This window comes from Scylla paramamosain, chromosome 11, assembly GCF_035594125.1.
Source record: "Scylla paramamosain isolate STU-SP2022 chromosome 11, ASM3559412v1, whole genome shotgun sequence".
NCBI classification, from domain to species: Eukaryota; Metazoa; Arthropoda; class Malacostraca; order Decapoda; family Portunidae; genus Scylla; species Scylla paramamosain.
The window spans coordinates 10,042,501-10,055,692 of NC_087161.1; the positions used below are offsets into that span (position 1 = coordinate 10,042,501).

General features: G+C 37.0%; 1 protein-coding gene across 5 annotated transcripts in view; it reads right to left on the minus strand.

Moving 5' to 3' along the window:
• LOC135104933 (dipeptidyl peptidase 8-like) overlaps positions 1-13,192 on the minus strand; it is a 282,612-nt gene that overhangs the window by 79,625 nt on the left and 189,795 nt on the right. For all 5 annotated transcript variants that reach the window (XM_064012719.1, XM_064012718.1, XM_064012717.1 and 2 more), the window contains exons 14-15: positions 9,487-9,638; positions 8,685-8,828 (exon numbers count right to left, since the gene is read on the minus strand). In XM_064012719.1, coding sequence (XP_063868789.1) covers positions 8,685-8,828; positions 9,487-9,638 — 296 coding nt within the window. The remainder of the gene's footprint in view (positions 1-8,684; positions 8,829-9,486; positions 9,639-13,192) is intronic.

The window sequence follows — 13,192 nt, forward strand, 5'->3', positions numbered from 1 at the left end:
AACTTAGCTAGCTTCCCTAGATTACCACCTGCATAATACAGCGTGAGGCCCCAACTATGGATCTCCTGCAACCCTTAAACAGACGGTCATAACACTGGGTTCAGCCCGCTTCATGGCTGCCACTACCTTGGGTCAGCCTTCCTAACCTGCCTCCTGCATACATTTACAGGGTCCTACTGGTCTCCTGTAACAATTAACAAATATGAGATTGGCACCCCCTGTTTCACCCCACCAACAGGAAAGGGACTATTGTAACTGCCAAACCACTCCAACTCACTAGGAAAGAATCATAGAACCATGGTCTAGGAAGCACATCTATGACACAGGACAAATGGCTGTAAGGATTGTAATATCCTATAAGCACTGCCCTCTCAAAACAAATCCACTCACACTCATAGAATATTACCTTGTCTTACTGAACAGTGCCATTTTGCAGCCTCCCAGAAGACAGGCCCTCTTACTTCCCAAGAACAGCAAGGCCCAAGGAGGGAGAAGATACTACTGCACAGCAAAGAAACTATAATCCTCTGGGTTCAAAGCTCTTAACAGAAATTTGAATCCCAGAAGCAATTAACAGCACATCGAGACAACACAACAAGCTCAAGACAATGACAGGAATGAGCATGGGGACCAGTGTCACCAGAAGTCTAAATTGGCACCTCGCACTCAGTCAATCCCTTATGACTGGTGTGTTACCTACTTAAATCGACAGGGGCGGGACTACTGCTGACTCATTTAAATACTAACTAACGAGTGCCCTCTAACACATGTAAATATGGCCCTATTCTGTGCCAGTACTCCCTCCTTGCTTATGACATCCATGTCGTCCACCTTTAAATACCTGGCTGGCCATGTGAAAGGGATTCCATACCTAACGTCGGACAGTGGCTTGTGCATGAGGGGAGAAGACGGAATGGGGAGAGGATGAGGAGGTGGCAGGCTGCCAGCCCAAGAATTCTCATTCATGCTAACTTTGCTCCACTGAGACTGGTATCTTCCAAAAATTACTGTGCAAAAGCTACAAAGGCTGAGTGTTTTTTGATTGCTCGGTAGGCAAGACGAACTTTTCAACTATATAAGGACAAAAGGAAGTAAGGAAATTCAAATGTGTAAGAGGAGTAACTATGTGCTCAAAGCTTTAAAGTAAACATGGTTGGGAGGCAGACATAATTATTGCACCTCAGGCATCTTCTCTCTCTCTCTCTCTCTCTCTCTCTCTCTCTCTCTCTCTCTCTCTCTCTCTCTCTCTCTCTCTCTCTCTCTCTCTCTCTCTCTCTCTCTCTCTCTCTCTCTCTCTCTCTCTCTCTCTCTCTCTATATATATATATATATATATATATATATATATATATATATATATATATATATTGAAACCTCAGTTATCAAACACCTCCCTTTTCGAACAAACTGGTTTTCAAACAAAATTTTTAACTCATTACTGCTTTGGTTATGGTACCATAATTCGGTTCTGGAACAAAGTTATTTGATTTTAAATATTAAAAGACAGAGCAAAAGCTGCCATTTATTACTAATTTATAGTTTCTATAAATATCGACTTAATTTTTATACATTTGGAGGAGAGACACAGGGTGTAAGACAATAATCTAATCTTTGAAATAAGTTAAACATGATCCTATTGAAAAGCCTCAATATAAACAGTTTTCAGCACTCAGGAGTAATCCCAAGCCACCTATGGCTCTCTCAATGACCCCCAATGCCATCATTACTGCACAACTGCATTTTTCCAGTAGCTCTTTCCAGCAGCAAGATGTCTAAGTGTTATGATCACCTTCATTTTGGCAGTAAATGGGCTGCTCCTCTCTCTAAGGCTTCCCTCACTAGATTGGTGACAAAGAGAATAACTGCATGGTCTAAACAGTATCTTCTGATGAGTTTTGTGTCACTAAGTTCATTCAATACATCCTTTCTGGACAAATAATTTGTGAGCTGGAGATGTTATGAAGCAGCCATCTTGGCTGTGGGAGCGGCTGTCATAAGCCGCTAAGACAGGGTATGCTGGTGTCTGGGAACAGACTAATCCATTTTGCATTTGATTCATATGAGAAAAATGTTTTCGTCAAACATTTCAGATTTTTAACAACATTCAAGAATGAATCAAGTTCGAGAAGCAAGGTTCTACTATGTGTGTGTGTGTGTGTGTGTGTGTGTGTGTGTGTGTGTGTGTGTGTGTGTGTGTGTGTGTGTGTGTGTGTGTGTGTGTGTGTGTGTCTATATATATATATATATATATATATATATATATATATATATATATATATATATATATATATATATATATATATATATATATATATATATATATATATATATATATATATATATATATATATATATATATATATATATATATATATATATATATATAAAGTGGAACCTAAGTTTTCAAACTTAATTATTTCCTGAATGCTGTTTGAAATCCCAAATGTTCAAAAACTGAAACCATTTTCCCCATAGGAATCAATTAAAATAGATTAATCCATTCTCAGACACCTGTCCATCACATCTTAGCGGGTAATGACTGACACTCCCACTGCTAAGGTGATCTATCCACAACATCAGCTTAGAATTTTTTATTTTTTTTGTTTTTTTGTTTTTTATCAATAAGGGATGCATTGAATGAGCTTAATGACACAGAACTCATCAAAAGATATTATTTAGACCATACAGGTCTTTGTCATCAATTTAGTGAGGAAAGCCTCACAGAGTGACACAGAGAGGAGCAACCCACTTACCACCAAAATAAAGGTGATCATAACACTAAGACATCTTGCTACTGGGAAAAGCTACTGGGAAAATGCAGTTATGCAGTACTTATGGCATTATGGGTCATAGAAAGAGAACCACAGGAGGCTCACAATAACTCCTGAGCACTGAACCTTGTTTGTTCACATCAAGGTTTTTCAACAAATTCAATGGGATCACATTTGACTTATTTCAAAGATTGAATTACTGTCTTACCTTCTGTCTCTCTCCTACAAATATATAAAAACAAAAGAAATTTTTATAGAAACTATAAATTAGTAATAAATGGCTGCTTTTGCTATGTTTTGTAATATTTAAAATCAAGTAACTTTGAAAACCAAGTTATGGTACGAAAATTGAAGCAATTATGAGTTAAAAATTTTCACATATATATATATATATATATATATATATATATATATATATATATATATATATATATATATATATATATATATATATATATATATATATATATATATCTCATTGAATGTGATAGCTAGTTGAGCATTTATTATTTTTCTTAAGATATTTTCCTTATATCTTATGATTGTCTTATATTCTTTTCTAATTGGCTGTATGACTTCGCCGAAGCTAGTCATTTTCGCTAGATCGCGATTTCGGGTCCTTGACCCTTCTTCAGTAGCAAATGTCTATCCGTGTTGAGGGTGTCGGAGAGAATGGCTCAAGCTGATTGCGGGGGTGTATCTATACCGGTAGGCTTGTCACCCCGCTGCGCGTCCTGGTCTCTGATTGGCTGACGGCTGTCGCGGGCTGTGCTGGGTTGCTATCCAAGCTGGGTCTACGCACGCTTGGTAATGCTTGTAGGTCTTCGGATTGTTGATTTAATGTGGGGTTTGTCTCTTTTATATATAGTGCTTCTAAGATGGGGAGACGCCTGGTGTCTGGGCATGTAGTTAGGATCTCCGTTTTATCTACTAGCATTCCTCTTGTGATGTTTATGTTATGCTTCTCCTTCAGATGTTTCTTGGGTGCTCCTGTTGCGAGGTGGAAAGTTAGTCGTTGGGAGAGTCTTGTTGTCGTCATGCCAACATAGGTGGAGGGAAGGACTTCACAGTTTCCTTGGTTACACGTAAACCTATATATGACATGTGACTTCTGAAGGCTCTCTTTCTCTTTTGAGGGGTTATTTTTTAGAAGAAGATGGCTGGTTTTCTTGGTGTTGTAATAAATTATCAGTTTAACTTGTTTGTCAGGGTCGGAAGGCTTGATGTTCCTCTTTACAAGAAAACCAGCCATCTTCTTCTAAAAAATAACCCCTCAAAAGAGAAAGAGAGCCTTCAGAAGTCACATGTCATATATAGGTTTACGTGTAACCAAGGAAACTGTGAAGTCCTTCCCTCCACCTATGTTGGCATGACGACAACAAGACTCTCCCAACGACTAACTTTCCACCTCGCAACAGGAGCACCCAAGAAACATCTGAAGGAGAAGCATAACATAAACATCACAAGAGGAATGCTAGTAGATAAAACGGAGATCCTAACTACAGACACCAGGCGTCTCCCCATCTTAGAAGCACTATATATAAAAGAGACAAACCCCACATTAAATCAACAATCCAAAGACCTACAAGCATTACCAAGCGCGCGTAGACCCAGCTTGGATAGCAACCCAGCACAGCCCGTGACAGCCGTCAGCCAATCAGAGACCAGGACGCGCAGCGGGGTGACAAGCCTACCGGTATAAATACACCCCCGCAATCAGCTTGAGCCATTCTCTCCGACACCCTCAACACGGATAGACCTTCGCTACTGAAGAAGGGTCAAGGACCCGAAATCGCGATCTAGCGAAAATGACTAGCTTCGGCGAAGTCATACAGCCAATTAGAAAAGAATATAAGACAATCATAAGATATAAGGAAAATATCTTAAGAAAAATAATAAATGCTCAACTAGCTATCACATTCAATGAGATATGTATTAGAGAAAGACTCCTGCCCATATACACCCTTAATATATATATATATATATATATATATATATATATATATATATATATATATATATATATATATATATATATATATATATATATATATATATATATATATATATATATATATATATATATATATATATATATATATATATATATATATATATATATATATATATATATATATATATATATATATATATATATATATATATATATATATATATATATATATATATATATATATATATATATATATATATATATCCCTCTTGAAAAAATTCAAGTCATAGGAAGGTGGTAATACAGAAGCAGGCAGGGAGTTCCATGATAGAGGGGTGGCCCACAAAAGGTACTTAAGCCTTCCATCACCAGAATCTCATGCACTCTATATTTCTGCCCGGAACCAAGCCAAGTCTGTTGTCCAACTAGCCAAAGACTCCTTCATTAACAGAAAGTGTCAAAATCTTTCAAGATCTAACTCCCCTCATGACTTCTGGCATCTAGCCAAAAATATCTCCAATAACTTTGCTTCTTCTTTCCCTCCTTTATTTCAACCAGATGGCACCACTGCTATCACATCTATTACGAAAGCTGAACTCTTCGCTCAAACCTTTGCTAAAAACTCTACCTTGGACAATTCTGGGCTTGTTCCTCCCTCTCCTCCACCCTCTGACTACTTCATGCTATCTACTAAAATTCTACACAATGATGTTTTCCATGCCCTTGCTGGCCTAAACCCTCAGAAGGCTTATGGACCTGATGGGGTCCCTCCTATTGTTCTCCGAAACTGCGCCTCTGTGCTTGCACCTTGCCTAGTCAAACTCTTTCAGCTCTGTCTGTCAACATTTACCTTTCCTTCTTGCTGGAAGTTTGCCTACATTCAACCTGTTCCTAAAAAGGGTGACGATTCTAATCCCTCAAACTACCGTCCTATTGCTTTAATTTCCTGCCTATCTAAAGTTTTTGAATCTATCCTCAACAGGAAGATTCTTAAACATCTATCACTTCACAACCTTCTATCTAATTACCAGTATGGGTTCCATCAAGGACACTCTACTGGTGAGCTTCTGGCTTTCCTTACTGAGTCTTGGTGATCCTCTTTTAGAGATTTTGGTGAAACTTTTGCTGTTGCCTTGGACATATCAAAAGCTTTTGATAGAGTCTGGCAAAAAGCTTTGATTTCCAAACTACCGTCCTATGGCTTCTATCCTTCTCTCTGTAACTTCATCTCAAGTTTCCTTTCTGACCGTTCTATTGCTGCTGTGATAGACGGTCACTGTTCTTCTCCTAAATCTATTAACAGTGGTGTTCCTCAGGGTTCTGTCCTGTCACCCACTCTCTTCTTATTATTCATTAATGATCTTGTAAACCAAACTTCTTGTCCTATCCACTCCTATGCTGATGATACCACCCTGCACTTTTCCACGTCTTTTCATAGACATCCAACCCTTCAGGAGGTAAACATTTCATGCAGGGAAGCTTGACTTCTGATCTTTCTAAAATTTCTGATTGGGGCAGAGCAAACTTGGTATTGTTCAATGCCTCAAAAACTCAATTCCTCCATCTATCAACTCAACACAACCTTCCGGACAACTATCCCCTCTTCCTCAATGACACTCAACTGTCCCCCTCTTCTACACTGAACATCCTCGGTCTGTCCTTTACTTATAATCTGAACTGGAAACTTCACATCTCATCTCTAGCTAAAACAGCTTCTATGAAGTTAGGCTTTCTGAGACTTCTCCGCCAGTTTTCTTTCAACCCCCCCCCAGCTGCTAACTCTGTACGAGGGCCTTATCCGTCCGTGTATGGAGTATGCTTCACATGTCTGGGGGGTTCCACTCATACTGCTCTTCTAGAGAGGGTGGAATCAAAAGCTTTTCGTCTCATCAACACCTCTCCTCTAACTGACTGTCTTCAGCCTCTCTCTCACCGCCGCAATGTTGCATCTCTAGCTGTCTTCTACTGCTATTTTCATGATAACTGCTCTTCTGATCTTGCTAACTGCATGCCTCCCCTCCTCCCACAGCCTTGCTGCACAAGACTTTCTTCTTTCTCTCACCCCTATTCTGTCCATCTCTCTAACGCAAGAGTTAACCAGTATTCTCAATCATTCATCCCTTTCTCTGGTAAACTCTGGAACTCCCTGCCTGCTTCTATATATATATATATATATATATATATATATATATATATATATATATATATATATATATATATATATATATATATATATATATATATATATATATATATATATATATATATAGATAGATAGATAAATAGATAGATAGATAGATAGATAGATAGAGATAGATAGATAGATAGATAGATAGATAGATAGATAGATAGATAGATAGATAGATAGATAGATAGACAGACAGATAGACAGATAGACAGATAGACAGATAGACAGGAAAGAAAAAAAAGAAAAAATTCCAAAGTGGTGGCAGTCCCAATAAAGATGTCAAGAGGATCATCAAAAATTGAAGGATAAGTATCTTGAAACCTTCCTGTTGAAAGAGATCAAGTCATTGAAACGAGGAAATACAGAAGCAAGCAGGAAGTTCCAGAGCTTACCAGAAAAAGGGATGAATGATTAAGAGTACTGGTAAACTCTTGCATTAGAGAGGTTGCACGGAGTTGCACTCTGGTGATGAGTTGGCACCATCACCACCACCAGCACAACATCAGTGCAGAGGAAAGGGGTAAATGGGACGTGGGGAAGGAGACCCAGTAACAAAGGGGCTAATGATGTTTAGTTGATGTAATAACTGAACATTATTTGTTTCAAATTTCCTGTGGTTAGTATGAACTCTCCATTAAAGTAAGGAGCCATAGTATCAATACTTGCAAAGATGACTGCAATACTTCTTGCTCAACATGGCATCTTTCCCTTTTATCTGGCTAGTTGTTTCACATTTCTAGTGTCTTACTATGATAGGTAATTTCTAAAGATAATTAATGTGATATAAATTTAATGTCACTTTCTTTTATTAAATTACAGTGCAAATTAACCTTAACTTGAACTCAAAGCAGCATATTTATAAAAACATTATGAAGACCATTTGTCCTGCTTTAGGGAGGACATCCAGTATGACGGATTTTCAACATTCTATTTATTTGTTTTATACAAAATTTTGCAGTGGTAAAACATAGCATTTATAACACTCCTATACCTTTATTTATTTATTTATTCTTTTTTCTAATAAAAAGGAAAAAAGCCATGTTCACAGCAAAAAATAAATCAACTGTTACATACTTGAGTGAGTCACAGAGCTTGGTTAAAAAATTGCTGAACTATGGTGTTTTACAGGTGCAATCACATAAATTAGTGATAATCAATATAAAGGGAAAATTCAAGTGAAAACGATGGAATAATTGCCTAAGTGTTCTCCAGTGCAGCAAGGTCTTTGTCACCATTAACATCTTATCGTCTTTATGATTTAAAAATTAAAAAACTGCTGAACTATGGTGTTTTATAGGTGCAATCACATAAATTAGTGATAATCAATATAAAGGGAAAATTCAAGTGAAAACGATGGAATAATTGCCTAAGTGTTCTCCAGTGCAGCAAGGTCTTTGTCACCATTAACATCTTATCGTCTTTATGATTTCACTGAGTTATATAGACCCCCCAGTAGTTAGGGAGGATTAAGCCATACACTGACTATGACATCAGGGTTGCTGGATTGCACACTCCTTAGCTTATGTCCTGCTCCTCTTCTCTACAAGCTGAATAAGAGCTAAAGTGTGAAAGGAAATAAACTCAAACCTTCTACACCAGCCTAAGGAATGCAAACCTGTCTCTATTGTGAGACAAGAGGGATACCTATAAGTAAGTAATCAGCTAAATTGTGGATTCACAACATTGAGTAAAGAGAGGAAATAGAAAAAGCTAGCATCTATCTAAGGAAAGTTCCATGAACACCATGCACTATTTCAGCCTTGAAAACTCACTCATCAGGCAAGTTGTTGACATAGGAGAGAACAGAGCCGGCACGATACCCATCTCGGTTGACACTCGGTAGATCCATATAGCGTTCCGTGTAACCAGTATCATACAAGCCCCAAGATACCACAGGAGCCCCAGCAATTGCCAACCTGTGCACATACATGCAAACATGTAAACACACATGATAAATACACATAGATTCAAACATATAAAAGGAAGAAGGCAATCAATTAACTAATCATCAAATTTATTCAATAACAAAATTTTTAAATATTTAATTGTTGAAATATTTAATTGTTTGATAGTGCACAAATGAGTGGTTGTTACCATGAAATAATGGGTGTACAAAGCTGTGATGGAAGGATGTTAGGAGAATATGGCAGTAAGTACAAGGTACATTTCTAAATAAATGCAAATACCCATCAGATATAAACTATCTGGTATATAGAGAGATAGAAATCACTTTAAGAAAGTATACATTGTAAGCAATGACATTATAATTTTGTTTAATATCATTATTTTCCTTTATGGGATTGGACAGCAAGTGTTTGGAGCAAAAGGTTTTCTCCCCAGATGCCCTTCTTTGACAGAAAGTAGGTTTGATTTTGGGGTGACATTCTCCTAGCAGGCTGCCAACCAAGGTTATTTATTGATGTCCCCTCCCCAAGGCTGATTATACCATAAGATGTAGTTCCAGTATGAAAGCATCTCATAGTGGGAATTAAGGTCATTACATCTCTATACTACTTTATAACCAATAAAAGAATTAAAATTAAACATATTAGTCTCTATAAACAAGCTGCTTACCTGAAGAGATCTGGACGATGAGCCAGAGCCATGAGGGACAAGTATCCTCCATAAGACCAACCTGTGACAGCTAGGCGAGTTAAGTCCAAGTATTCACACTGTCCAGCAAGCAGCTCCAGTACTTCAACCTGGTCATCAATTTCCACTGTCCCCTGAAATGTACAAATACAAACAAATAAGATACTAAACTGTAGCTTCTAAGACTCACCGTAAATTAATCTTGATGGGTATACAGTAATGCCTCAAATATTGTGGGCGTTACGTTCCAAACACCCCCAAATAGGTGAAAATCCCCGAAGTAGAAACAGGGCTGCATTCAGTAACACAACTCATGCGGCCCAGGCGACCCAGGTCATCCCGATTGCCCAGGTCCCCAAACTGAACAGTTTTTTTCACCTCCCAGGATATTGTAAACAAATCATCAACACTGCCATGGAAATGGCCACATTCTACCTAACTCTGTAGCAGTAAACATTTGGCTGATACTTATTCATTTGGTGATTTGTACTATGGAGCTCTTGCTGTCCTCTACCATGAGGTTCTTGGTGAAGATCCATTACTAATATAATTCATTACCCATCTCATTTCCATTATTTTCATTCTTTTATATATTCAAGACTTGGTACTTTACTTACTAGTGAATGTCACTGCATGTATGCAGACAATATTGAAGTCATCTGCAATAAATGAGTGAGTATAACACCAATATAAGTATGGTTGAGCAGCCATTTTTGTTGTGACATCACAGCACAGAGCACACCACCTCCTCACTCTAAACCTTTTCTACACTCTTAAACACTTTTTAAACTCAAACCTATTTTTAGATAAATCCTTATGTATAAAAAAAATTTAATTCAGTACACTCATCTGTTAAAATACTACAACTTGACTGATGATGATGATGACAGTATGTGTGATTCTTTGTTTACTGATTTACAGCTCACTACAAATTTTCTTTAATTTTAATTAATGTGTTATATAATACAGTACTGTACTGTATTTTTATTCTTATTTATTAATTTATTAATTTTTAGGCCAGGAAATCCTCATTTTACCACAGAAATAATTAAAATCTAAAAAAATATAAATACCCATCAGCCACAAAAACCTACAATACACTGAGGAGTTTGCAATATAAATTTATATATATATATATATATATATATATATATATATATATATATATATATATATATATATATATATATATATATATATATATATATATATATATATATATATATATATATATATATATATATATATATATATATATATATTACCCAGAAAAATTTGCGGTGCACTGAGGGCACAATAGGTGAACCTGCGATTGTCGAGGAATTACTGTATCCTTAAATAAGCAACAAATCCTTCCTTTTAAAAAATTTGCCTTCAAAGCCATTATTCAACTTCAACTGCTCATCATAGGGAACTGGACTATATTGCAATCATCCCCATGCCAACATATAACTTTTTCTCACCCTGAGAAAGAAAGAAAAAAATCTAAAGCTGGAAACCATTTACTTCTTCAAATTTACTTCTGGAAATTCAAGACATTACTTTCTCAACCTACAAATTAGCAGAGTTCTTGAGTTTTGCATTCTGCAAAACCTGCAAAATGTAAATTGTTTATATCCCCATCAGTAACACTTTCTATTTGGTGGAAGACACAGTCTCTCTCTCTCTCTCTCTCTCTCTCTCTCTCTCTCTCTCTCTCTCTCTCTCTCTCTCTCTCTCTCTCTCTCTCTCTCTCTCTCTCTCTCTCTCTCTCTCTCTCTTATTTATCCCAACATCAGAGCTACATATTGCTAAGACATGTAGTCAAATCTTAAAAGCTAAAGGTACAGTTAAATACAGGATGTAATGTGAGTTTCTAAGTAGAAAATGTTCTATACACATAGGCATTTTAAGCCTTTGTTTACCTGTGAGAGGAGTTGAAAATGTATAGGACTCACAGATGTACTATCCATGTAGCTATGAGATGACGGGCATACAGTTAGTGTCACAGCCTCAGAGGTGCCACTTGGTCAAATTACAAATGGTTTAATCTTATTTTTTTGCAGGCTATGGAATATTACAATATCTTATAACAAGACAACTGGTATTAAAAAGCATGCAATTTACCAATAAGTATTACATGACAACATTATTGTGGTGAATAAAAGTACTCCTGTAAAATGCTAGGTGGCATCATCAAAGTGAGGAAGGAGGGGGGAGTGAGTCCGAGCGACCTTGAAAACAGCTGAGTGATGATGCCATGTAGCACCTTACAGGAGTAATTTTAATCACAGCAATAATGTTATCGTGTAATTGCTTATCGGTAAATTACTGTATTTGATGGCTCATAAGATGCACCTTTTCTCAAAAAAAAGTCTCAGGAAATGAGCCTGCATCCTATGAGGCCAAGGTTCAGCATTGAGGCAATGGTTGGTGGTAAGTCTATGGCAACAGAGGCTCTAAAATCAAACCCCAGACATCTTCACACATGTAAACAAAGTGATGATTGGTAATACACCACAAAACAACTCTTTCTTTCAAAGTACAATACATAATATATAATATAAAAAGCACACAATTTACCGATAAGTATTACACGACAACATTATTGCGGTGAATAAAAGTACTCCTGCAAAATGCTACGTGGCATCATCAAAGTGAGGGAGGAGGGGGGGGAGCGAGTCCGAGCAACCTTGAAAACAGCTGAGTATTGATGCCATATAGCATCTTACAGGAGTACTTTTAATCATCGCAATAATGTTACCGTGTAATGTTTATCAGTAAATTGCCATATTTGATTGCTCATAAGACGCACCTTTTCTCCAAAAAAAAGTCTCAGGAAATAAGCCTGCATCCTATGAGTCCAAGGCTCAGCATTGAGGCAGTGGTTGGTGGTAAGTCTATGGCAACAGAGGCTCTAAAATCAAACCCCAGACATCTTCGCACATGTAAACAAAGTGATGATTGGTACTACACCACAAAACAACTCTTTCTTTCAAGGTACAATATATAATAGGTCATACTTACCGATAATTCACATAGAATGACACCAGTCAGGTAGAATTTGCCTAAGTGACCATGCATCACGCATTGCATGTACCAAAACAAACACGCAGTTGGTTATGCACCGAACCTGGTGACATGGGCAAGCTTCATTGTGTTCTTTACAGTGTGATGCCATTACTCCTTGAGGTAAGGCACACTTTCATACAATTAAAATTGCACCTATCTTTTAACATTCTCATGAACAAACTTTATTATCCCTGTTGTCTCTCACAGTCACTGCCGACACCATATGCCAGGTACGAGTACATGTTTACATCTCACAACAGGATTGGTATGTAGGCTACTCACAAATATTATTTTTTTTTAAATGCAAAATATCAGGATCTAATAATGATCTAAATGCATGTGAGAGTCTTCAAATGTCAGGTGAAATCCTTCATTTCATATTCAGAGCTTATATCTGCTCATTTATCTTTTTTTCATTTCAATGTGTGCCAAAACTGGGTGTGTCTTATGAGTCCATGCGCCTTATAAGCCATCAAATACGGTACATGCTTTTTAATACCATTTATCTTGTTATAAGATACTGTTATAAGATACAGCTTGCAAAAAATAAAATTAAACCATTCATAATTTGACCAAGTGGCATCTCCGAGGCTGCAACACTGCAACCGTCTGTCCGTCATCTCACAGCTATACGCAT